The sequence below is a fragment of the Salvelinus sp. IW2-2015 genome, linkage group LG27 (assembly GCF_002910315.2).
Source record: "Salvelinus sp. IW2-2015 linkage group LG27, ASM291031v2, whole genome shotgun sequence".
Lineage (NCBI taxonomy): Eukaryota > Metazoa > Chordata > Actinopteri > Salmoniformes > Salmonidae > Salvelinus > Salvelinus sp. IW2-2015.
Genome location: NC_036867.1, coordinates 2,675,733 through 2,701,234, shown reverse-complemented (window position 1 = coordinate 2,701,234; position 25,502 = coordinate 2,675,733). Strand labels below are relative to the sequence as shown.

The window sequence follows — 25,502 nt, the reverse complement described above, 5'->3', positions numbered from 1 at the left end:
ACAACTGCTTCATCCTGACTTGATGTTGTTTCAGGACTCTAGAAATAGTTATGCTTACATTGTGAATATTTCCAAATGTAATGTTGTCTGCCAACCCTTTGTCCCGAATCCCTTTGAGTTTTATGCCATTGCTTCTAATGACCATATCAACGATTGCAGTTTCCTGCATAGCAGTGAAAATCCTACCTCTCCTGCCTGTGGGAGGTAACCATTTGGGTCCTAAGCAGAAATACAAAAACAATTACACACAAGTGGGTTTGTAGGCTTTGCTCAATTTACTTCTGTAATGTGCAGTTCAGTCAGATGCCCTTGCAGAATGCACATCTTACCTGTTGTTTTGCTGGACATTTCTTACAATAGATGGCACTGTTGATCATTGCTGATTTGGCTGCACTCTCAGATCAGCCTCTCTCATTGATAGACCATGATTTATTACATGATCAGTTATAGTYMCCCTAATCTCATCTGAGACTACAGCTCTTGATCTTCCTCTCAGTCTTCTTCCACCACGCGTACGTACTCCTCTCTACTCTCCCAGCCACTCTTCTTCCTCTGTCAGCCACTTCTCTATCTCTGTCTGGGTCCATGTTTACATTACAGTACAGCATTATTCCTAAGATGTCCCCTTTTGTATAGATGGTAATGAAATTGAAAGACTAACACCTGGGTAGGTGTTCAGCTACAATGGGAATCAGCTGTGGTTGGTCTAATTGTTTTGATAGTATTTCATTTTTTAGATGTGGAATATATTTCAATACGGTATTACTGAAGAAATGTAGCAAATTGCTGTCTTATTCAGTTTTGTGTTATGTTAGGTTTTGAACTTAAGTTTAACAGTTTTGAAAATAGTTTTTAAACATTGGCCTGTAGGTACATAGAGTTTTGGTGGTGTTTGTGTCTGAGTGAGATAAGAATTCATGAAATTTGAAAGATGTAGTCATTGAATGCAATGAGTATTGAGAAATGAGTCCTAGCGATTGTAAAAAAACAACTAAATTAAAGTGCCTTTTAATATAGACCACATGGAAATTCTATAAATATGATTTTTAATATGAATAAAGACTTGCTAAAGTGCCAAAATGCAGCATTTTGACATGTCCCTTTGTGCACTCAATGTGACTTCTCTGTGAATTATAACCCCAAAATATCTAAGTTTTCACCATTGTAAAGCCCCAGTTTTTAGTGATTAATTTTAAAGTAAAAAAACAACAACCTGTCCCTKATTTTATGGTCAACCCTGTTACATGAACTGAACTCTTGTTTTAATATGGGGAAACTATTCCTTTTTCAAAAGGAACATTACACATTAACAGTCAAATCATAGTTTTTAAAAAAGGGGCACCACGTGGACATGGGTGAATTTTGAGTATGTTCACTTTGCACCCTACATTCATGGATTACAAGACACATGCTTGATTGATTCAAAGTGTATAGGATAGGGTTGCCCCGAAGTGTAATATGCTGGCTTGGATATTTTCTTTTCACATTGTTCACGCTTTCCAGCAGCTATGGTGGACATATAACCAGGGCAGCCCAGCATAGCTCGGGCTTGGCTCAGTTTGAACCTTGAGGCCACTTCCATGCTCAGGTTGCACAACTGATCTACACATATTGGACTCAATGGTTGGGATTCAACAGATATTTTTGCGCTACAACCGAGGGTTTGTCTGCACAAGAACTTTAACACAATCATTGTGTCTCCAAAACAGCTGTGTAAACATTTTTGTAAAGACAAACTCTGTTGTATCACAACTGTTGTGTCAAATGTGTTGTACAAACTGTGTGTACAGGGCCATACATAGTGTAAAACAGAATTCAAAGTACAGGTGATCAATGCAGGTTTGTGCCAGACAATAAAAGACACTACCAGACAAGTTTGATTCACACCTTTCCTTAATATATCTTTATTGCTTTCATTTTTTCGACACAGAACAGATTACATTTCTGATTCTGAAGCACTGTAATACCAGGAGGGAGGGGAGCAGTGTAGCTAACGTTGAAGGTTCTGATCCAGGCCCATTTATGAGGTGAGTTCTGGTGTGGCCGTAGCAGCGACACAAAGTTCCCTTCCACAAAGGGTCAGAACGTCAGACAGTGACACAGCCACTTTCATTGGTTTTTACAGAGTCACGATTTGATTTCCTCTTCAAATGAGAGGTTGAAACGAGAGGTGACTGCAATTTGAGGGAGGGGGTAAAAATGTATAATCAAATCAAAAGCAGACCAAAAATAAATGGGTATAGTATTAAAAAAGAATCCTGCTGACAGCACGCTCTCAACCACGAGGATGTTTAGCACAAGTTCATTTTCTCTGTTCTGCTGATTGCAGTTCACAGTCAAGTGCTAAATGTAGTGATTGACAGTTTTAATCGTAAAAAAAGAACTTGTAAGAACATCTTGCAACTCAGGAAAATGAAGTATTGAATATGCATTTTATAAAGACCCTGAGAGCGAGATGGAGAGAAAAAAATTAATCATCCATAATTGAACAAATTAGGGTTACATGCAAAACAAGCCTAAAACTCACCCATTATCTGAAACACAATGAATTTCACAGTTTTATACGTATTTATATATCTGAGAAGAGAAAAAAAATCTTAGCCAAACTAAAAATAACAAAACAAAAATAGATCCACACAGTCTATAAACAAATACAAAGGTCTACATAAAGCTTTCAAATCAAAAGTGATTATTGCTAATAGAAGTCCCGGGCCGATGCTGGGCGACCATTTTGTGGATTTGAATCCGGTATTCTCTGCAGCATCAATGTGGTAATAATACATGGCTTCTCCTCAAGTCACATCTATTCACCCCTCACCGGATTTCCAAATAAATACAATAAAAACAGTCCATGTGCATTCTCATGGGACTCATAATCATACACCCACACAGGGTCGAAGGTATAATGAGATAAGCTGAGTGAGTCCCTTAACACAGTGTTTTTAGAACACAATTGCATTTTGCATTCTATTCTGACAATACTTTCCCAGTGCCTGAGAGCAGGATTGGGATGGGGGAGCTACTGTGGTACGGCCACTAGAGGACAGACTTCTTTCTGCATGGAGTACTTGCCTCGCCACCTGTCAATGCGCCACACCCCCTCCTCTCCCCTCCACTTAATACTCTGTGTTACGTTCAAGTTCCAAACACAGCTCAGAAATTCACTTCAGTTCATTCTCTCTGATTGCTTAGCTGTTTATTGTCGTACTAGGTTTGTTTTTAATTTGTTAGTGCCATATGGGCAGTTGCCTGGCAGAGGCTGACTAGTCCAGTGCTCTCTGCTCTCGGTCCGTCAGCCTCCAGCCAGCCGATGCTGCGTCTTACCGCGCCATGAGGTTTGATTTGTTTGCTTCTGAGGTTTTTTTAAATATAAAATGAGAAGAAAAGAAGAAAAAACACATACATTTAGACAAAATTCAACCCCGCAAGGTGACATGATTGACATTTGAGTCCCACCTCGGAAAATATTCTCTTGAGGGTGGAAGGGGGGGCGAGTGGCGTGGTGGAAGGTGGCTGCCTGAATGGGAGGCAGCAGGGCTACAACAGTTCAAGTAGACCAAACAGAGTAGTGTTCCACCTAGAGCACGAGGTGAGGTTCTGCATCAAAATAACCCAGAACCACAGGTAGGCCTTTAAGAACACAGTGACGGTTGGTTTTGGAAGACGTCTAAAGTAGCGGCAAGGGGGAGGTGGACACAACACAAGCCGGACACACTGGTGGTAGTACAGACACAGTACAAGTTTCTAGGAACGCTAGAAAGTGACAGTGAGAGATATGGGGGGGTACACATATCAAGCCCTTTTGTTCTGGAAAAGTACATTTCCTCAAACTCCTTATATCCCCCAACCTCTCCTGAACGAATAACACACACACACACACACACAACACTCCCACACGCAACATGGTCAACGCACATGAAATAAAATGAGAATGATTTCGGGGAAAAAACACACGTTTCAGGCAAATATTGCCCATATCATGGCAAGATAAAGAGAGCCTAGGGGAACGCAACAGCATAGATCTCAGATATGGTACGCTATCCATTGTCAGGTCTGTTTTCTTTGATTTGCCTCCTAACACCAAATCATGTCACAGTTCATTCATGTATTCTCAATACAAACAGAGACTGTAGATGTTGGTTATCAGGGATCATGAGAGAGAGAGAGTAAATCAAGTTGAAGGGGAGAGAACGACAGTCTTTTTTCAGGACACCTTTGTGACAGCCTGACAGGTATCTGCTATAGCTGTGTTTCCAGTTACATACATGACTTTATCCCCACCGCTGGTGAACTTACTCAAGTCTTTTCTCAGTCTCAGCATTGTTTTTAAGGTACGACTGTGGTTTAAATATACAATAACAGTTATTTTTGTCTGTCACACACTTGATCATTTAATATAAATCGGTCATGGTAAATTTGATTTCATTTATTGCTTATTCAAAGTTCATCTCATAGAATCCAAAAACAATTATGTAATCATCATAAAAAGCTATAAAAATTAGATCCTCCGTAAATAAATGTAGATAAAGATATAGCAAAAAAACTAACAAAATAGAAGTAGTAAGGCACTTAGAAACAAGGTGTTTCTTCTTGATTTCATCGTCTTGCATTCTTTAGGAGTACTTCTATCTTATGGCACTGCGGCACATACATCGGTCCACTGCATAAAGAGAACCAGAGACTGGGGGTAGGAAGGAGGGTGCCTCCCTCACTCAACGTCCACCAAGGGAGCCTCGCCAGCAGGAAGGATGTGCTCCAGGGAAGGCTTGGTGTGGATCTCCAGTAGGCCTTGGATGAAGCCTTCCGAGGGGCCATCGGGGTCTTTCTCTGGGGTAGTGGGCTGTGGGGCTGGGGACTCTGTGGAAGATTCTTTGGGGGTTTCTGTTGGCGTTTGAGTGGCTGCATTGCCATCTGTTTCTCTAGCCATTTCAGAGGCTGATACCTCAGCGTCTAGTTCTACATCTGTTTCAGAGGGTCCGTCTGAGGTTTGTTCTACAGATGGGTCAGGAACTGATTCAGAGACTGCTTTCAAGACTGGCTCAACGAGCGGCTCAGCTATGGCCTCTGTAGCTGACTCTGACTGGGCTGGTTCAGTGGTGGACAGGGACTGGGCCAGGGATGTGGGGCCTGGCAGAGGGGCCTCTTTCTCAGTTCCCTCGCCTCCCTCCTCCCTGGCTCCTCCGGTGCCTTCGCTCTCGTTTTCTGAAGGGGGGCAGGTGCTGGTGGGGGTGCACTCTCCCTCCTCACTAGCTGAGTCTCCGGCCGGGGCCTCTGCCCCGTTGGCATCAGCTCCATCTGCCCCCTCGCTGCCCCGTGGCTTCAGGTGGATCCGCTGGTGCCTCACCAGGCTGTGCTTCAGGGTGAAGGTGCGCTCGCACGTCTGGCACTTGTAGGGCCTCTCACCTGAAGAAAAATATAAACATGTACATAATTATTTACAGCAGAACAGGGTCAGGTAAAACATATCTTTAAAGAAGGTAAAGCAACAATAAATGCATCAAGAAATAGCTGAGAGTATCAACCAGGGCCACAACTTGTGACGGGAGGACATGTCATCATGTCCCTCAGTTTTATCATTGGAATGTGATACAAAACGATGCAACGGTGTACTTTATGACTACGCAGATGCCTCTGAGCGGTCCAGTAGGCTTTTTGGAGTGTTTATCTGACTGGATTAAAAAATATATATATATATATATATATAAAATATATACATATATATATATATGCCCCCCACTTTTTTTTTTTACCCCCTTTTTCTCCCAAATTTTGATCTTGTCTCATCGCTGCAACTCCCCAACGGGCTCGAGAGGCTAAGGTCGAGTCAGGAGAAACATGACCTGCCAAACCGCGCTTCTTAACACCTGCCCGCTTAACCCGGAAGACAGACGCACCAATGTGTCGGAGGAAACGCCTTTCAACTGACGACCGAGGTCAGCCTGCAGGTGCCCGGTTTGCCACAAGGAGTCACTAGAGGGCGATGAGCCAAGTAAAATCCCCCAGGCCAAACCATCCCCAAGCGGGACGAATCTGGGCTAATTATGCACCGCCCTATGGGACTCTCGATCACAGCCGGTTGTGATACAGCCTGGGATCGAACCCAGGTCTGTAGTGATGCCTCTAGCACTGCAATGCGTTAGACCCCCCCCCCCGACTTTTAAAACCAAAGTTGCCCCCTGGTATCAACTAGTACCTGTGTGCGAACGCATGTGTCTTGTCAGATCCTGCAGTGACCAGAAGCGTTTGCTGCACACGTTACAGATCTTCTTCCTCTTGTCCGCCTTGCTCCCCGACCCTCTGCCTGCCTCTCCTTCATTCTTTGGTTCTGCTGCCCCCTCCTCGTCACTTCTCTCCTCCTTCTTCTCCTCCTCCTCTGAACCACTGTCCATCACGCTGCCCACTCCCTCGCTTTCCGGAGCCTCCTTCTCTCCCTCCTCCTGATCCTCCTCCTCGGCGGTGGTTGTAGTAGTGTTGGGGAGATCCTCTGGGGCAGGCCCAGTCTCCTCTGTTCCACAAGCCTCTTCGGGGGGTGCAGTCTCACACAAGTGTGCCTTCTCGTGGCGAGCCAGGGTGGCAGCATAACGGAAGTTTTTCTTGCAGCTCTTGCAGGTGTACTTGGAGGGCTCTTGGTCCTGCTGCTGGGTGGCCGTCACTCTATCTGGCTCGGCCACCGCCACCACCTTATCTCCAACCAGGGAGGTCTGGGGCTGCTGGCCTTCTGACYAGAACTTGAAGTCGATGAGCTTGCTGGCAAAGTTGAGGTCCAAGCTCTTGTTGCTCTGCGAATCGTCGTTGTCGTCATTTTCAATGTTGTTGTTGGGTTGCGGTTCCATCTCCCCTAGCAGCAGCTCAGCAGTGTCTGGTGTTTGGTCTGCGCTGGGCGACTCGGATGCAGAGCTTTTCTGATCGGGGTCCATGCTGCTCAGGTCCAGAGCCTCTCCTGCAGTCTGCTCATTCTCAGAGCTCTCTGGAACACACACACAAAATTAACCGCCAAATTACAGATAGGTACAGAATGGTAACCTATAGATCAGATCGTACATTACAGTACAATACAGTACATTACAGTACAGTTTCTTACCTGCGCTGTCGTGTGAACCTTCATCGCCGTTCTTGGATACTTGGCCGTTGCGGCGCAGAGAGCGGTTGGTCACGCCGTGCTTGCGCAGCAGGTGGCGCTCACAGTTGGACTTGGTGGAGAAGAAGGCGTCACATTTGGGACAGGGGAAGGGCTTCTGACCTGTAGCCGACAGCACATTAGAGAAGACTGAACGTCACATAAGAAGTATTAGGGACATGTTGTGGACCCACAGGAAGTTTTAAATATGCAAAATGCACGCAGTTAGACCCTTTAGAAAACCTGTCAAATTAATAACTCATTCATTTCTTAGAATTGTACTATCTTGTATAACGTTTTTCTACATTACTGAACAGTATCTTCCAGGTATCATTGCATCGTTGTGACTTTTCTATTTACGCAGTATTTCAAAATTACTTATTATGACAGCTGTGTGTTGGGTATTTGGGGAGTTATCCAATCTGTCTCAGCCAGCTATATGTGTGTGTGTGTGTGTGTGTGTGTGTGTGTGTGTGTGTGTGTGTGTGTGTGTGTTTCCCTATGGCTCACCAGTGTGTGTGAGCATGTGTCTCTGCAGGGAGCTGGCCCAGGGGAAGACCCGGGGACAGAAGGGACAGGTCATCTTCTGCACTGAGTTGGAGTAGGCATTCTTCTTCCCTCCTTTGGACTGGGGCGGCACAGACTGAGGTGGTGACTCTTTCTCTTCCTTCTCCTCTCCCGGGCTCTGTCTCCCCTCGTCCCGCCTTCCCAGCTCCGCCGCCCCCGTCTGAAGGTAAGTGCTAAACTTGTTAGCGTCGGTGGTGGCAAGCATCTTCTCCACGCTGGCGAACTCGCCGCTGGATTCCAGGTCCAAGCCGCTGCCTGTGTTCTGCTCGAGCGTGGACACACAGGCAGGTGCCATAGTCTTGGCCTGGCTCACTGGCTTCTTTCTAGTGCGCTTTCTGGACGAGCCCTCTAGGGGGAGCTCTTCCATCGATGTTTCTGAGCTGTTGTCGCCCCCAGCTGGACGCTCCGGTTCTGTCTGGAGGCCGTTGAGGGCGGCAGAAGCCTTGTTATCTGGCTCCCTCTTGAGTAGGTCTGGAGCCCCCGAGACGGAGGAGATGATCTGGGCGATGGAAGCCAAAGGGGGAAGCTCTTTCAGAGAGCAGGATGAGGAGGTAGAGGCTGGTTTGGGCAGCAGGGGCTTGAGACGGAGCGCCCGGCCTGTGGTGGTGCCAATGGGGAGCGGGGAGGGGGTCACTGGGAGGAGCTGGTAAGAGCCAGACTGGGGGGTCGTCAGCTTCTCCTCAGTGCTCTTGTCCAGCTGAAGGGCTGAGGGGAGGTGGTCCAGTACGCTGGGGAAGGGCAGCTCCTTTTTGATCTCTCGGCGCTCCACGCCCATCGGGTCAACAGCGGTGGCGTCTCTCTTCAGCCTCTTGTTGGGGTTCTTGGGGATGGACAGGTCAATAGGTTCCATGGAGCTGTCGTAGGCTACCAGGCTGACCGTCTCCAGTTTGATCCCAGGAGAACCGGCTAGGCTTCCTGAACTGCTGCTGGTCCCACCCCCCCTGCGGCTCTTGTTGGAGAAGTCCAATGGCTGATCCAAGTCACCGGAGGAGGAGTAGATGCTGAAATCCTCCACCTTGACCGGCTGCACGGTGGCACTGGGGGTGGGCGTAAGGCCGTTGAGAGCCAGAGGGCTGCTGGAGCTGGCCCTGGAGGTGGTGGCTGTGATGGCGGGGAGAAGGGTGGCAATGTGCTCCTCGATCTCCCGCTCCTGCACCTCGGGGTGCTGCTTGAGCATGTGGTGGATGCAGTTCCTCTTGGCCAGGAAAGCCGCCCCGCACCGCCGGCACTCAAAGGGCTTGCGCTGGCAGCCGTTGTGGGTGCGCAGGTGGATTTGGAGAGCCCGGTAGCTCTTTAGATCCTCACCACAGAAACGGCAGGCGGTGTCGCCGGCGGAGGCCAGCTCCAAGGGATCCTGGGTGGTGGTCGACGAGACGTACTTGATGTTCTTCTCGATCTCTTTCCTTGTGTTCTTCATGTGCTTCTTGCGCAGGTGGCGCTCGCAGTTGGCCTTGACGGTGAAAGGGTAGTGGCAGACGCGGCACACATAGGGGCGCTCGCCGCTGTGCGTGCGCAGGTGGCGGATGAGCGTGGCCTTGTCGGGTGCCACGTAGTCACAGATGTTGCACTGGTGCGGTAGTATGCCCAGGTGGAAGCGCATGTGCGCCTGCAGCACCCCGGAGAAGGCAAACACCTGGTCACAGAAACGACAGGGGTAGGATGCCTTAGCACCCCCGCGGTTGGCCCCTCCTGACCCCTTCTTTCCCCCGGCCGCCTGGCCCTCCTCTTCTTTGATCTGCAGCTCCGTCAAGTCGTTGGGCATGTGGGCGTCGCCCATGCAGTCCGCCTCCATCTGCATCTTCTCCAGAGAGGCCTGGCTGCCCGAGGAAGAGGAGGAGGATGATGATGATGATGAAGACTCTTGGGGCATATTGAGCAGCTGGCTGGGTGGCGGGGGCAGGCTGGGGCTGATGCAGCCCAGGGAAGCCTGCTGGGTGCTCTGGAGCGGCGGCGGCGTGGAGGCAGCCAGGCTGGAGCGTGGTGCCACCATAGGCTTTGGCTTCAGCGGGGGCATGGGCTTGCAGCTGGCCGCCTGGCCCTGGCCGGACCCTCCCTGGTGCGGGGCCTTGGCCAGTGTCGGCAGGAGGCCCATCTGACCGGGGGCGGCCAAGGCCACCTTCAGGATCTGATGGATGTCAGCCAGCTCAATCAGGCCAGCCTCGCCACAGACAGGCTTGACAGCAGTGCCACTGTCCGGCTGGAAGAGGAAGCCCGTGGGGAAGGGCTGCAGGGAGAGCAGGCTGAGGGCCTCCCTCTGGGACAGGCCCTGCAGGGACGAAGCAGCCACCAAGCCCAGGCCGCCCAGAAATCCAGAAGCTGTGGAAGCCGCCTCTTGGGGCAGGGTGGAGTCCGGAGGCTCCACCTGGATGACCCGGATACTGTCCAGCTGGGCTTGACGGACCTCATCCTCAGAAGGCTGAGGCTTGACCTGGGAAATGTGCTGCAGACCCAGGGATTCCAGGAAGCTGGCCTGCTGAGGGGGCGGGGTTGTCGGCTTCTTCTGGACCGCAGGGGTCTCTTGGCCGCCCCCTACGGGCGACGGCTGCTGCTGCTGATGAATGGTAGTCTTGTGCAGGTCTAGGGCCGAGTGTAGGGGGAAGGCCTTGTCGCAGGCCTCGCACACAAAGCGGTGGAACTTGCTGGTGGACCGGCGGAGATTGGTCTCACACCAGACCTGTTGGAGAGACAGACAGACAGATGAGGTTAGAGTGTGGAAGAGCAGACTGAGGCCTTGTGTGCAGTGGTGCAAAAAGTACCTAATTGTCATACTTGAGAAAAAGTAAAGATACCTTAAAAGAAAATGACTCAAATAAAAGTCACCCAGTAAGTCACCCAGTAAAATACTACTTGAGTAAAAGTCTAAAAGTATTTGGTTTTAAATGTACTTAAGTATAAAAAGTAAAAGTATAAATAATTTCAAATTCCTTTTATTAAGCAAACCAGACGGCACAATTTTCTTTTTTTACAGATAGCTAGGGGCACACTTCAACTTTCAGACATAATTTACAAACAAGCATGTGTTTAGTGAGTCTGCCAGATCAGAGACAGTAGGGATGACCAGGGATGTTCTCTTGATAAGTGTGTGAAGTAGACAATTTTCCTGTCCTGCTAAGCATTCAAATGTACTATTGGGTGTAAAGAGTAAAAAGTACATTATTATGCAAGGAGTAAAAGTTGTCAAAAATGAATAGTAAACTAGTACTTTAAAGTATTTTTACTTAAGTACTTTACACCACTGCTTGTGTGAGAGATGACCAACATACTAGTAGTAACAGTTTCATAATCGTATTAAATTAGTAGTATCAGTAGCATTGTGAGCATCAGCAACATTATTCTGTCCATAACTTCTCCTCTGACCTGGGCGATGTGGGAAAACTTGCGGCAGGAGAAGTCGATAAAGGCCAGGTCGTTGAAGCCAGAGGGGATGGAGGGGTTGTTCTGGATGAAGGGCCGTCCGCCGGGGTCCGTGGGCATCTTCTTGTGGATGCCGGCGTTGTGCCGCAGCAGGCCGCGGTGGGTCCGAAAGGAGAGGCAGCACAGGTCACACCTAGAGACAAGACACAGAAATATGATGCTATATAATACAGAGATTTTTTTTACTGTGTTGTAGTTGGGTGTAAGAACACACTTAAATCAAATCATGTGTAAATTAAATAATGTGTGTGGATAACTCTCAGCACGTCCTGTGGCAATTATGGAGCGGACCTCGTTAGGCGCTGAGAGGGACAGCTGCTCAGTGTCTCCTAGGGCCAGCCCTCTTATCGGCCACCCTGTGACGAGGTGCCCGAGGGGGATTACACACAGCTTTATCAAGGCGTGGGCATGGAGACACACAATCACACACCTAAGGCTGTACCCACTCATCCAGCCCCAGTGGTCTAGTGCTATTGTTTTTGGTGAGGGAGTGCAAAAAATATGTAAATGAGGTCATAATTTCCTCAATCAAAGTTTGTACCGACAGATGTAGCCTATTGAATAGCCTATCAATACAGGACTCCACATCCTGTGGCAGGAGAGCTGCCGTCCTATAGGGTTTCACTCCAACCCCAGTTGTAACTAACCTGATTCAGCTTACCAACCAGCTAATTAGAATGAAAACCTACAGGATGGTAGCTCTCCAGGAACAGGGTTGGGAGTTAGGGGTGTTCTGACATGGCCATAATAATATTCGTAATCGTATCCGTAAATTCACAGTTGATACTCGTGATCCGGAAAAACTTAAATGATTTAATATGCCTAAGTAGATGTTGACAAAATGCCTCCCTGCACATTCTCATTGCAAAAAAAGCTGCAGATTAGGAGCAGCGCACGGAGGGGTGTGTATGTATGTATGTATGTATGTATGTATGTATGTATGTATGTATGTATGTATGTATGTCTGCAGCGGGCAGCCAAGTTTGCGTTCTGTCAGTCAGATACCGCATCAGCATTTCATCTATTTTCCCTACCCATGCCCCACTTGTTCGAAATATTATGCACATTGATAGCTTAATATTAAACGCCCTAGCCATATGATTTATCATATTAACAGGCAGCAGCAATCTAAATGATCAGACCAAAAACATGCGAGGAAAACTGATCATGTGAAATGATGAACATTTTACATTTTAGTCATTTAGCAGACGCTCTTATCCAGAGCGACTTACAGTAGAGTGCATACATTTTTTTTTTTTTTTTTTTTGTGCCCTAGACCACTGCGCCACCCGGGAGGTTCTTCACCTTTTACTGGTGAATGTATGCACTCACTACTGTAAGTCGCTCTGGACAAGCGTGTCTGCTAAATGACTAAAATTTGAAAATAAACAAATGTGAAACTGCATCTGCATGCCAATTATTTGATTGATCTCAATCAGTTTCATGGGAATAGCCTACGCATTTCCATGAAGCAAGTGGATGGAGTAATACAGCTTCACTCTACCCAATTAGAACAGCAGGCTCAACGTACAACCCGCCCTTCTCTTTACAGACAGACAAACTAGCCAGTTGAGTTATTTAGACCACGTAGAACCTCACACGACTGACTGATGAGAAATATGCGTGCTGGCACCTGAACATTTCTTTTTTCCGATCACGGATAATTACAAAAAATACTCCGATCATAACCGTATCCAGAAAATTGCCCTTTTTCGTTGTCCGACTACTCGGCACAACCCTGTTATAGAATTGAAAAGCCCTGTTATAAAATTGCCAATCACAACATCTGCCTATACCCGCCCACACATTGTCTGAAGAAATGTTTATATTTTGAATACCCTCAAACACCAAGTTAGGCATACCTAAGATCAAAATAGGCCATCATCACTGTCAATCATGAATGATAATTCTTCACCTTTTACTGGTGAATGTATGCACTCACTACTGTAAGTCGCTCTGGACAAGCATGTCTGCTAAATGACTAAAATTTGAAAATAAACAAATGTGAAACTGCATCTGCATGCCAATCATTTGATTGATCTCAATCAGTTTCATGGGAATAGCCTACGCATTTCCATCTTCTTGAGTTACAGCAGATGGTGTTAACAAACCTATTAACCTTTCTTGTATTTTGCTTCAATCAAAGCATATATCCTGCCCAGTGGCTCTGTTGAGTTTTGGCACATGCACATTTTTTGGGGGCTATTCAGCTTCAGCTAACCATCCTAAAATCTCATCAGAAATTAGGTATTTTGGTCTAACAGTAACGTCATAACGTATGCTATGAAATTATATTCGGTTCCGTTATGTAAAACACAAATTAATTGTTATATGATCTTGCAAAACATTGATTCAGCTTTGATCTAATATTACTAAACAAGCACCATTGTGAGATGTGATATTATTATTATTATTATTATCATTATCACAAATAAAAGATTAACAACAATAAGTGATGACAACCAATAGCCAATATACTCTAAATATCCCAAGCAGGGCTACAGCAATCAGAGAGGGTCAGGCTTTGCGGTGGCCACTCTGGTTTGGATGTCCTTGGCAGAACGGTGTCGCCATAACCAAGTGTTCACATATCGTTCGGGGTTCCACTGCGCAAGAGGGGGTTGGTGAATTTAGATTTTATTTTCAACATTCTGATTGGCCAAAGTTGTCAAGCCTCCAGCGGGCCTTCGTAGTGCACACATGTAGCCTACAGTTCTTCATCATTCCTGCCACCACCAGACAGAAGACCTACATCGAGGCTGCTGTAGTCTACAGTTCTTCATCATTCCTGCCACCACCAGACAGAAGACCTACATCGAGGCTGCTGTAGCCCACAGTTCTTCATCATTCCTGCCACCACCAGACAGAAGACCTACATCGAGGCTGCTGTAGCCTACAGTTCTTCATCATTCTGCCCACCGCCAGACGAAGACCTACATCGAGGCTGCTGTAGCCTACAGTTCTTCATCATTCCTGCCACCACCAGACAGAAGACCTACATCGAGGCTGCTATAGCCTACAAGTTCTTCATCATTCCTGCCACCACCAGACGACCTACATCGAGGCTGCTGTAGCCTACAGTTCTTCATCATTCTTGCCACCACCAGACAGAAGACCTACATCGAGGCTGCTGTAGCCTACAGTTCTTCATCATTCTTGCCACCACCAGAGAGAAGACCTACATCTAGGCTGCTGTAGCCTACAGTTCTTCATCATTCCTGCCACCAACAGACAGAAGACCTACATCTAGGCTGCTGTAGCCTACAGTTCGTTCATCATTCCTGCCACCACCAGAGAGAAGAACTACATCTAGGCTGCTGTAGCCTACGTATTTATTTTGATTTGTCATTCTATCGTTTCTCATGGAATTTTTGTGGTAAATAGAATTGATTTAGAATGGATCAGAATTTCTTTTCTGTGTATTCTCAAATTGAAAATGGTCCCCAGCATTACACACCTGCCCAGCCACCCTCATCGCACACACCCAGCCCCTTCTCCATTCCCTGTGGTTTCACACCTCTGTGGTATGTGGTGGTACTCTGTGTACACATTCATTGTGTATGCCTGTATGTGCTTGTGTATGCCTGTGAGAAAGACTGTGTTTTCGGTCTCTCACACAGGTCTGCGAGAGCCGTCAAATCTCACAGAGGTTGGCTCAAGCCCAGAGAATTCTGCTGCAACTAAAGGGTGTGCGTTTGTGAGTCTGTGTACGTTTGTGTTTCAAGTTTTATTAGTTGTATGTACGGGATACACATGGTATATACAGCGTCCAACGAAATGCTTACTTGCAGGTTCCTCCTCGACAACGCAACAACAATAAGAAATCAATAAGAATACAAAGATAAAGTAAATGGCTCAATAGAATAGAATAAAAATGTTAGTTTGTATAATACAATATAATAGTGTGTGTGTGTGTCTCTCGGTGTTACTGCACGGCAAATGCGTCGTTTCTCACTTCTTAGAAATCGTGTACACCGAGTACCCAAGACAACCAGTGCAGCCATATCTATTAACTGGCCCTCTCAACTCTTGTGATTAACTGGATTAGGGCTAAATTTGCAGCACTTCCTACAATAATCAGATTGCTGCCCAACTCAACACAGAAAGGCTGCATCTGTCTTCTTTTCAGTTCAGACAAATACAATTCCTATGTGTGAGTTATGCGCGGCTATCCATTCAACCGAAGTTGGGGTTTGAGTTTGGAATGAGTCGCTATGGTGATCTGGGATTGTGATTTGTCCATGGAAACCGCTCCCCTCCCCCCTTCCGTTGTCCAGCCAACCGCATCACGACGCCTCCCCTCTTTGACTCATTAACCCCCAACTCCATCCCTCCCGCCCTTTCCGGGGATAGCCTTCCTGCCGACTTTTCCCACTTTTTAGGCCTCAGGGCCTGGAGAGGGGGTCAAAATTGGCCTTGCAGTACAGTGCTTTGAAGTTAAACTCTGTCAAGTGAACATTTAGTCTGAAGGTGATTTGATGGGTTTATCCATGATAACAAAGCGTTTAAAACAATTAAATGCAAATGTCTTCCCAATGAGGAATATGCCACAGAGGTGGCCTTAAGCAGTGTGATGGAGAACCATGTCTTTAGGACCTGGGTGGAAAGAGGCCAGAGGTCATGCGCCTGTGACCCTAGCATTGACCCCTGACATTGGGGGGGGGGGGGGGGCTTTATAACCACTACTGTTACAGGATTTATCACCATACATTCTGTCATTAATTCTAACTGTTGATTTGCTTGATATTTTGGTGACAATCTATTAACTCTGTGACATCAACTACACGCAGAGTGTTGTATTGCGTTTATGCCATCAATGTAATTCCACTGTGTGTGTGTGTGTTTAGGCTCTAGTACCTGAGAGTGGTGTCAGGGTGTGTGTCCATGTGGACTTCCAGGTCGTACTTGCAGCCAAAGGTCTTGAAGCAGATCGGGCACGGCAACACTTCATCACCCCCGGCCTGATCCCAGTTCCTCCAACACACTCTCCTCTAGCACCTGGACACACACACAGGTAACAATAACAATGACCTAACTTGGGAAGGTAATGAGGTGGAGTGGACGTGTGTGTTGTGTGTGTGTGTGTGTGTGTGTGTGTGTGTTGTTGTGTGTGTTGTGTGTTGTGTGTGTGTGTCTGTGTGTGTGTCTGTGGTGTGTGTCTGTGTGTGTGTATTGTGTGTATATGTGTGCATTACCTTTTTGTTGGGCGGTTCGTCGCCTCGCTCTGTGTCCTCGTCCATGGCTGACCTCCTCTTGGCGGAGGGGCGGCGTCTCTTGGTGGGCGAGGGGGGGCTAATAGGAATGACGCCGGCTGGGTCTTTGTCGTGGATCTTCATGTGTCTGCAGGGAGGAGAGAAGGAGAAAAGACATCAGAACAGAACAAGTAGCCAGGTCCCAGATCAGTTTGTGCTTTAAAGCCAACTCCTATAGCCAGGTCCCATTGGCAAGCTATTTGGCATGACAATTCCATTAGGAGTTGGCAGGAGAGCAGAAAAAGACTGGCACCCAAGCTACAACTATGGTCGTTGAGGAAAGGTTTAGCTGAATATGCTAAACCCCTGCTAGTGTATTATACTGCTTTCACATAGGATTTATGATATTTTGCCTGTTAATATATATATATTTTTTTTTTTATATGACCCCTTTACAAACAGACACATTTTTACCACATTCTTGCCTGCACATGCCGCACATGCCTTTTATATATGGCCCGTGCGCATGTCGGCATGCTGGGGACGAGTGACAGTAGTCATTTCTTCATTTAGGCCACATTATTGAATTTCTAAATGTTTCTGATCAGTGATAGATGAGCTATACCACCTCCACTTCTTTGCCCAGCCAGAGAATTAACCAAATATACAGACGGAGATTCAGTGAAACAAAATCCCATTGGTTGATTAAGACAAGTCACAGGCTTTTGATCGGCAGTAGGCCCAGGTTACTAAGCAACTGAACAACAAAATAATCCACTTGTTAAGCCACATAACATGCAGGCAAAATGTTCTGCCCAGTGCTAATAGATGAGCCAACAGGAGTCTATGAAAGGCATAACATCACAGTCCAACACAAAACATATCCCTTGAGAAGTTACAACAAATTCTGCCACCAGAATGGTTTGAAAGGTGTATTACAGTAAAGATCCGAAAAACAAATGCTGGATTGATCTACACCACTTATTTCATTCCCAGAACTTCAGATCTACTGAAGAGACAGCTTGGAGGGTTGCCAGATTGGGGAGCTGGGCTCAATAATCTCCACACGCACACGCCAGAGTATGTGAGCGGGGTTGAGCGGTCAGAAATCCCGCTTCTCGCTCACAGGGGGGGAAAATGCTGTTCCAAATTCCATCCATTCATTAGAATCCCCATTTAAACACTATATTTGTGACTACCTGAACCTACCATTTGAATTTGAAGTATTGAAACCAAACCATAGAATTTTAATGAAAAGTATTTATTAAAACAACAGGAAAAGGTGACTAAGAAGCGCTCATCATTTCAAATAGGCCACATGTCATATTAAACAGCATATCAACACTGTACAGGAGCCAGACATGTAGCCTGAGAAGGAACAAAAATTAATTATTTAGGCCATATTACTAGCCTATTATTTCAAGGCTATAGTCTACAAATAAATAAATTGTGAAGCACTTGCGTGTGCGACACACTAGGCTGGCAGGAACATTAAACGCTCAGCATTTAAACAACATTTTGTTGTATTAAATCATTATAGTCTATTAATTGTGCATATAGTAAAACTAAGTTAGAATTAAATAAAAAGTGCCTTTGAATTCACTTTTAGAAACACAAGTTTGGTCAGAGTCTGTGACTTCAGGCTCATGTGATTGTGTCTGGAGAGCAGGCCAGCAGGGGAGAATACCCTCCTTGCACAGGCACTGCGGATGCTGAACACCCTTCGGGCCAATCTTGCCAGGCTGTGTAGGGATGCAGAGTTATTTTTATTTTTTTTATCTATAGGTAAGCCTAAAGGTTTTCAGGCAAAATAACCTTATCAAAACAGAAAGCTCCTTGAAAGAGGTAATATGTCAGGCCTATTGGGCCAAAATCAATGATAGCCTATTAATAGAAAATAGAACCAAAATGAAGGAAACTTAAGAGATCTGATTTTGAGTTTATAAATACTTTGCTACAATGACACACTTAGTTAGCTACCCACCTAGTTCCTTTCTGTTAGCATGTGCACCTAGTACACCATTATGCTTTCGGGATACAGTGGGGAGAACAAGTATTTGATACACTGACAATTTTGCAGGTTTTCCTACTTACAAAGCATGTAGAGGTCTGTAATTTTTATCATAGGTACACTTCAACTGTGAGAGAAGGAATCTAAAACAAAAATCCAGAAAATCACATTGTATGATTTTTAAGTAATTAATTTGCATTTTATTGCATGACATAAGTATTTGATACATCAGAAAAGCAGAATCATGAATATTTGGTACGAAGAAACCCTTAAGTTTGCAGAATTACAGAGCATCATACGTTTCTGTAGTTCTTTGACCAGGTTTGCACACACTGCGCAGGTGTGATTTTGGCTCACTCTGCTATACAGACCTTCTTCCAGATCTTTCAGGTTCGGGGCTGTGCTTGGGCAATACGGACTTTCGGCTCCTCCAAAGATTTTCTATTGGCGTTCAGGTCTGGAGACTGGCTAGGCCATCCAGGACCGTCTTGAGATGCTTCTTACGGAGCCACTCCTTAGTTGCCCGGCTGTGTGTTTCGGTCGTTGTCATGCTGGAAAGACCCAGCCACGACCCAATCTTCAAGTGCTCTTACTGAGCGGAAGGAGGTTGTTGGTTCAAGATCTCGCGATACATGGCCCCATCCATCCTCCCCTCAATACGGGTGCAGTCGTCCTGTCCCCTTTTGCAGAAAGCATCCCCAAAGAATGATTTTCCACCTCCATGCCTTCACGGTGGGATGGTGTTCTTGGGGTTGTACTCAATCCTTCTATCTCCTCCAAACCACGAGCGAAGTGGATGTTTAGACCAAAAAGCCTCAATTTTTTGTCCTCATCAGACCACATGACCTCTCCCATTCCTCCTCTGAGATCATCCAGCATGGTCATTGGCAAACTTCAGGAGGGCCTGGGACATGCGCTGGCTTGAGCAGGGGGACCTTGCGTGCGCTGCAGGATTTTTTAATCCATGACGGCGTAGTGTGTACTAATGGTTTCTTTGAGACTGTTGGTCCCAGCTCCTCTTCAGGTCATTGACCAGCGTCCTGCCGTGTAGTTTCTCGGGCTGATCCCTCACATCCTCATGATTCATGTTGATTGCCCACGAGGTGAGATCTTGCATGGAGCCCCAGACCGAGGCGTGATTTGACCGTCATCTTGAACTTCTTCCATTTTCTAATAATTGTTGGCCAACAGTGTTTGCCTTCCTCACCAAGCTGCTTGCTGATTGTCTGTTAGCCATCCCATACCTGTACAGTCTTAAATTATCCCTGATGTCCTTACACAGCTCTCTGGTCTTGGCCCATTGTGAGAGGTTGGAGGTCTGTTTGATTGAGTGTGTGACAGGCTGGTCTTTTTATACACGGTAACGAGTTTTTCAAAAAACAGGTGCAAGTTAATTACAAGCGTAATGAGTGGAGAAAACAGGAGCGGCTCTTAAGAAAAAACTAACAGTCTGTGAGGAGCCGGAATTCTTTACTGGTGTAGGTGATTTCAAATAACTTATGTCAATGCAATAAAATGCAAATTAATTACTTAAAAAATCATACATGTGATTTTCTGGATTTTGTTAGATTCCGTCTCTCACAGTTGAAAGTTACCTATTGATAAAAATGACAGACCTCTACATGCTTTGTAAGTAGGAAAACCTGCAAAATCGGCAGTGTATCAAATACTTGTTCTCCCCACTGTACATGTCTTTTCAGATTCTACAATGATTCTATAGTTGTGGACACCGCACTCCCGCTCTTGCTCCTCCTCCTCAAGTCACCTTGATTTTGCACCTGTGTGTTTTATCAGTTTCTTTATGAAAATATTAATGAACTCCATGACAGTAGCTGTAGCAGCACACAAGTAGACTACAAATGCATGCTGGGCCGGGCATGCCCTGAGCTTGTGAAGTTAAGCACTAGTCAAATTGGGCATGCTCCGCTCCTCGCTCTGATCCAGCTCCGCTCACATACTCTGGCCCGCGAGCACACCAAACACACACACTTAGGAGGAGGGCAGGGAAGGCGGTAATAGTCTAAGTTGCTCCAATTATCCAGCAGGCTCAGCAGGCCCATGTAAGGACCTAACTCCGGGCCAGGGAAAAGGGCTGAGGGTACCGTGAATGGCAGTCATCTCCATCCCTGTAATATTATGTCTATCAAATTTGCCTTCTCTAGTAACGTTTACAGGGGTAGTTCAGCTATTTATTTCTCTATTCATGGCATTCAGATATAGTAATATAGTTGGACATAGAGTATGTTTATTAGTACTGTGGTGGATGATTGGAACACAAAACAAATCCTGTTGAGACAGAGTCCTCTGGAAGCATTTGTTGTTCCTGCTGCTAATCTCTCTCTCCCCCCTTCTCCTCCTCCTCCTGTCTGTCCTCCCCCTTCTCCTCCTCTCTCCTCCTGTCTCTCCTCCTCCTCTTCCTCCTCTTCACTACACAACATTCAGCTGTCGGAATGGAGTCAAATGGCGGAGAGAATAGGAGGGAGGGAGAGAGGGAGATGGAGGGAGAGATCAAGAGGGGGAGGGAGGGGGGGGGTGAGGGGAGGAGTGTACAGAGAGAAAGGGGGAGGGAGAAAGACAGACAAATGGATAGAGATGCGAGATGGAAAGATACTTGAAAAAGAGAAGAGAGAGGAGATAATGTCACACAGGCATTATAAGAGGCCTGACTATCCCTGACAATCAAGACAGGAAGTTGTGTTATCTATGGGGGAGGGGGGAAGGATGTAGGAGGAAAAGGAGGGGACAATGTATAGCTGCGGGAGGGGGATAGAGGCAAAGGTGTACGTGACTTGAGTGTGTCCTTCTTAAGCTGATTACATTAGTTTAAACTTTGAGAGGGGGTCACTGATAACGGCAGAGCTAGGAGAAGAGTAATGAATGGGGAAGCTAAACCATACAGGACTACTCCCCCCTCTACTCTGTCTGGTGAAAGGTCAAATGCCATCAGTTGATTTAAGGACGTGTGTGTGTGTGTGTGTGTGTGTGTGTGTGTGTGTGTGTGTGTGTGTGTGTGTGTGTGTGTGTGTGTGTGTGTGTGTGTGTGTGTGTGTGTGTGTGTGTGGTCTCTTATACACATCTAGATGTGTATAAGAGACAGGTGTGTGTGTGTGTGAAGGGGGGGGGGACAAGAGGACTAGGACCCTGGAAAACACATCAGCACATCCCTGGGGCTAGCCCACAGAGCCCTACATCGGTATATCCCTGACAGGCCTGGCCTAGCCCACAGAGCCCTGTATCAATAGTCAGTCATAGGGCCTCTGTGAGTGTACTAACATTTCTGTGTGTGCGCGACTGTGCACCCATACTTCACAAGTTGTCCCTGCGCATCTGCTTTAATAAAGGTGGGTACATTATTGTGCAATTGTGTGGGTGAACTTGTTTGCAAGTAACTCTGATAGTGTGTGTATGCATGGATTTGTACTCTAGCTATATCTGTGTATAAGTGTGTTTACGTGAGTGTGACTGCGAGCGTGTGAGTGCGCGTCAATAAGTCTGTTTGTCTGTGTAAAATGAGTGTGCACGCCTGTGTGTGTGCGTGTGTGTGAGCAACCGTGCGCGCATTCGCCAGCATGAGAGAGGAAAGGTCAGCCAGTGTTGGGTCGGCAGCACAGGTCTCAGCTTTCACTCTGCCGTCAGTGCCTGGTTTAGAAATAGCAGGCAGGCAGCGAGCTGGCCACCCATCTGGGGACCTGACAGGCAGCAGCCGCATCCCCTGGACTCTGACCGCTGGCGTCAGCCAATCCCGAGAGAGCTAAGCTGTCATGTCAGCACAGTGTGATTGGATGAAACCAACTTGTCTTTGTGTCACCTCAGCCATCCTCGTAAATTCACCTGCCTAAAAAAACATTTCCAGTCTAACTAGTTGGTTGATGGTTTGACGCAAACCTGCAATAATGCAGTCGTCTGTAAATTGCAAAAACACTACTTTCAGGACTGAAGAGGTCATTTTACTGAGAGGCACTCAGACCTCAAACAGTATCAATGTTACAACAAAACTCATTATCAAGATACATAAGATGTATTTTTTAATAATTCAAAAAGTAAGCTATTCTTATGGCCAGTCGATCGAGAGAGAGAGTGATAGCGAGAGAGAGAGAGAGACTGGTCTACTACTATTGCTTTAATGTATTGTTATTCTCATTAATATTTCCACTACTACTATTAATGCCTTATTGCTGTTGGTCCCACCATTTTTTGTTATATGTATACTTTGACATTGTAAGTGAGAGAGTGAGAGAGAGAGGGTGAGAGAGACAGAAAGAGAGCTCAAACTGACAGTGGGGGTTGATGATTCAACAGCTCCCTTCTCATCCAAACTGAAAAAATCCACTGCACCACCACAGTGGGTGGACAGGGGGCGCCGTAGCATCAAAATGATGCCGCCTGCTCTTGTGCAATGTCACACCAAGGGCACTTCTCCTTACCATCGCACCTCCTCTATCCCCCTCTTCCCCACTACCCTTTAGTGTCCTCACTGTTCTGTAAAGAGTTAAAGCAGAGTGCCCATCCACTACCCCCTGGCTCAGTCTATTCGCCAGGCCCTTCATAGGGTTAGGATGCCTCTCCTTGGCAACAGGCTCACAACAGCAGGCCCCATTTCATGTGATGCTCTGGCAACAAAATGGCTGCTCCCCTGCCAGCCACATGGACAGCTCCATCACACCAGACTAGGGCTGGATCAATTCAGTACCGTGGAACATTCACAAGGAAGGTCGCAGATAGGATGAAGAGACCACTCAATTTCTGAATGTTAACAACTCGCTGATGTATACACACCTGTGCTTTGATTTTCTTGCCCCAAAGCATTGCCTCTTTTTGGAGTGTTGAGAAAATGCTAAACAGAATGGTGAAAAGAACACGAATAGGCAAAGAAAACAACTTTTTTATGCAACAATCTTAGTATCGTCTAGTATCGTCTAAACAGAATTCAGTGGCATTCTTTAACACTAGAGACCAACACATTAACACACTCTCGTATTCTCTCAGATTGACTCGGCCTACACTCATTCCTTCCTGCCCACACCTCTTCATTCCATACACACGAGGGTGAAAAGATGAGCGCTCCAACGACGGAGCAGGCAGACTACTGTCCTGGTGCATCCATCTCATGCAGATAGATTCAACAGCCAACCGTTGAGATTTTACAACACCACTTTATCAGGATAACTTCAGAAGCTTATGTTGTAGGGCTGGCCAACTCAAAAGGGATGGAGCTTCTCACATCAATTAAACCTCAAGCCCCCAATTCTAACACACACACCCACAATAAAACCCCTAAGAGCGCAGAGAGAGAGGAAGTCCGTATTTAACCCTGCCATCAGTCAAGTATGCTGGGAGCAGATGCCCTAACAGTTGTTGTTGAAGTGGGGCAAAGTCATTTTCCTACTTCCTGTACTATGCTTTGACTAAACAGCGTCAACACACACACACACCTTACCCAGAGCATCCCAACCCCCGACAACGCCTATATATTTATCTCAGTGCCACAGTCCCCCATCCCCCTCCAGGCAAACGGTCTGCTCTGACCAACGTTAGTGTGTCAATTCTAAAAGATATAACAAGAGCAAGACATTTTAGTTTATTTACAAACAGTATAACATTTTGTAAAAGCACAATATTTCGGTAATCATTTTTGTAAATGCTTTATCTCCGGGAAAAACTGAGCACTAAAAAGATTTGTTTGTTTACAGATTATTTTGTTTTATAACAACTGCTGGGCTATTCTAAAGGGCGTGTATGCAGTTAGCGACAGGTGCTAACTCTTGGATTTTGCTGGCTTTATGTGGGAGCAGTACTCCACATGTGTTTGGGTGGTGCTGCTATCACACCTGTGTAGGGAACCATTTACAGAAAGGCTTAAAAACCAAAGCTTTAGTGTTGGTAATACTCTGGGCCTTTCAACGACATACAATCTTAACACAGTCCACTAAATTTCTTAATGTCCATTTTGTGAGGTGCTGAACAGGCGCACAACATTAGCAATGAGACGTTTTCTTCTAGCTTCTGTGTGATGCGCAAAAATAAGAACAACGCCAAATGCAGAAATCACATCCGCCCCCACCGCAATGCCTAAACATTAGTAGGTAGCCCTTTAATACTGAGCAAGGTGGAGAATTAGTTTTTTTGTGTGTGTGTGTGTGTGTGTGTGTGTGTCTGACCTGTGCATGTTGCCATTTGTGGTGAAGGTCTGGCCGCAGAAGGAGCACTTGTAGGGCCTCTCTCCGCTGTGCACTAGCATGTGGCGGTCCAGCGAGCTGGCTGAGCTCAGGGCCTTGCCACAGATGCTGCATGAGTGGTCCGTCGCCCCGTTGTCCGAGTTGTGCTGGGAGGAGAGAGACAGCGAAAGAGATATTATTACGACACATTATACATTATTACTTCCATTAATGAATGTCAGAGAGCGAGAGGAAGTAGTAGTAGTAGCGGTAGTAGCAGTAGTGGTAGTAGCAGTAGTGGTGGTAGCAGTAGTGGTGGTAGCAGTAGTGGTGGTAGTAGTAGTAGTAGTAGTAGTAGTGGTAGCAGTGATAGTAGCAGTAGTAGCAGTAGCAGTAGTAGTAGCGGTAGTAGCAGCAGCAGTAGTAGTAGAAGTAGCAGCAGCAGCAGTAGAGGTAGCAGCAGTAGTAGTAGCGGTAGTAGCAGTAGTAGTAGTAGCAGCAGTAGTAGTAGCAGCGGTAGTAGTAGTAGTAATGATAGTACAGTCAGTAAGTCAGTAGCAACAGCAGCAGCAATAGTGAGTAAGTAGTAGCCGCAGTAGTAGCACATCAGAGCCCAGCAGTCGTCTCAGTCAAGTCAGTAGAAGCACGTGGCATAGCTGTCACAGTAGTGATAGTAGCGAGTAGCAGCATCGAGTAGGCCAAGTAGTCCAGTTAAGTAGCGGTATGAGTAGCAGACAGTCGTAAGTAGCAGCCACGCGGTAGAACGTAGCTGAGTCGTGAGTTAGCTAGTAGCAGTTAGCGAGTCAGTTAGCAGCAGTGCAGTAGTAGTAGTAGTCATAGCAGGTCCTAGTAGCGAGTACAGTGAGTACGCAGTAGCAGTCACGTAGCGAAGCAGTCAGTAGTAGGTAGTAGTAGTCACGTCGGTATAGTAGTGTAGGTAGTGTAGCCAGCAGCGCAGTGTATATCGGTTCAGTAGCAGGCCAGACAGTAGTCAGTAGAAGTAGCCAGCAGGTAGGTAAGTGCCAGTAGTAGTGGTCCAGCAGCCG

The 25,502-nt window shown here is 46.4% G+C and overlaps 1 protein-coding gene across 1 annotated transcript in view; it reads right to left on the bottom strand.

The window, feature by feature from the left end:
* Positions 1 to 2,350: 2,350 nt before the first annotated feature.
* LOC111953790 (ras-responsive element-binding protein 1) overlaps positions 2,351 to 25,502 on the bottom strand; it is a 93,358-nt gene continuing 70,206 nt past the window's right edge. Inside the window, 9 exon segments of the mRNA XM_070435598.1 lie at positions 2,351 to 5,403; positions 6,194 to 6,967; positions 7,082 to 7,240; positions 7,628 to 10,358; positions 11,042 to 11,231; positions 15,956 to 16,051; positions 16,053 to 16,096; positions 16,294 to 16,438; positions 24,460 to 24,623. Coding sequence (XP_070291699.1) covers positions 4,709 to 5,403; positions 6,194 to 6,967; positions 7,082 to 7,240; positions 7,628 to 10,358; positions 11,042 to 11,231; positions 15,956 to 16,051; positions 16,053 to 16,096; positions 16,294 to 16,438; positions 24,460 to 24,623 — 4,998 coding nt within the window. The 3' untranslated portion in view covers positions 2,351 to 4,708.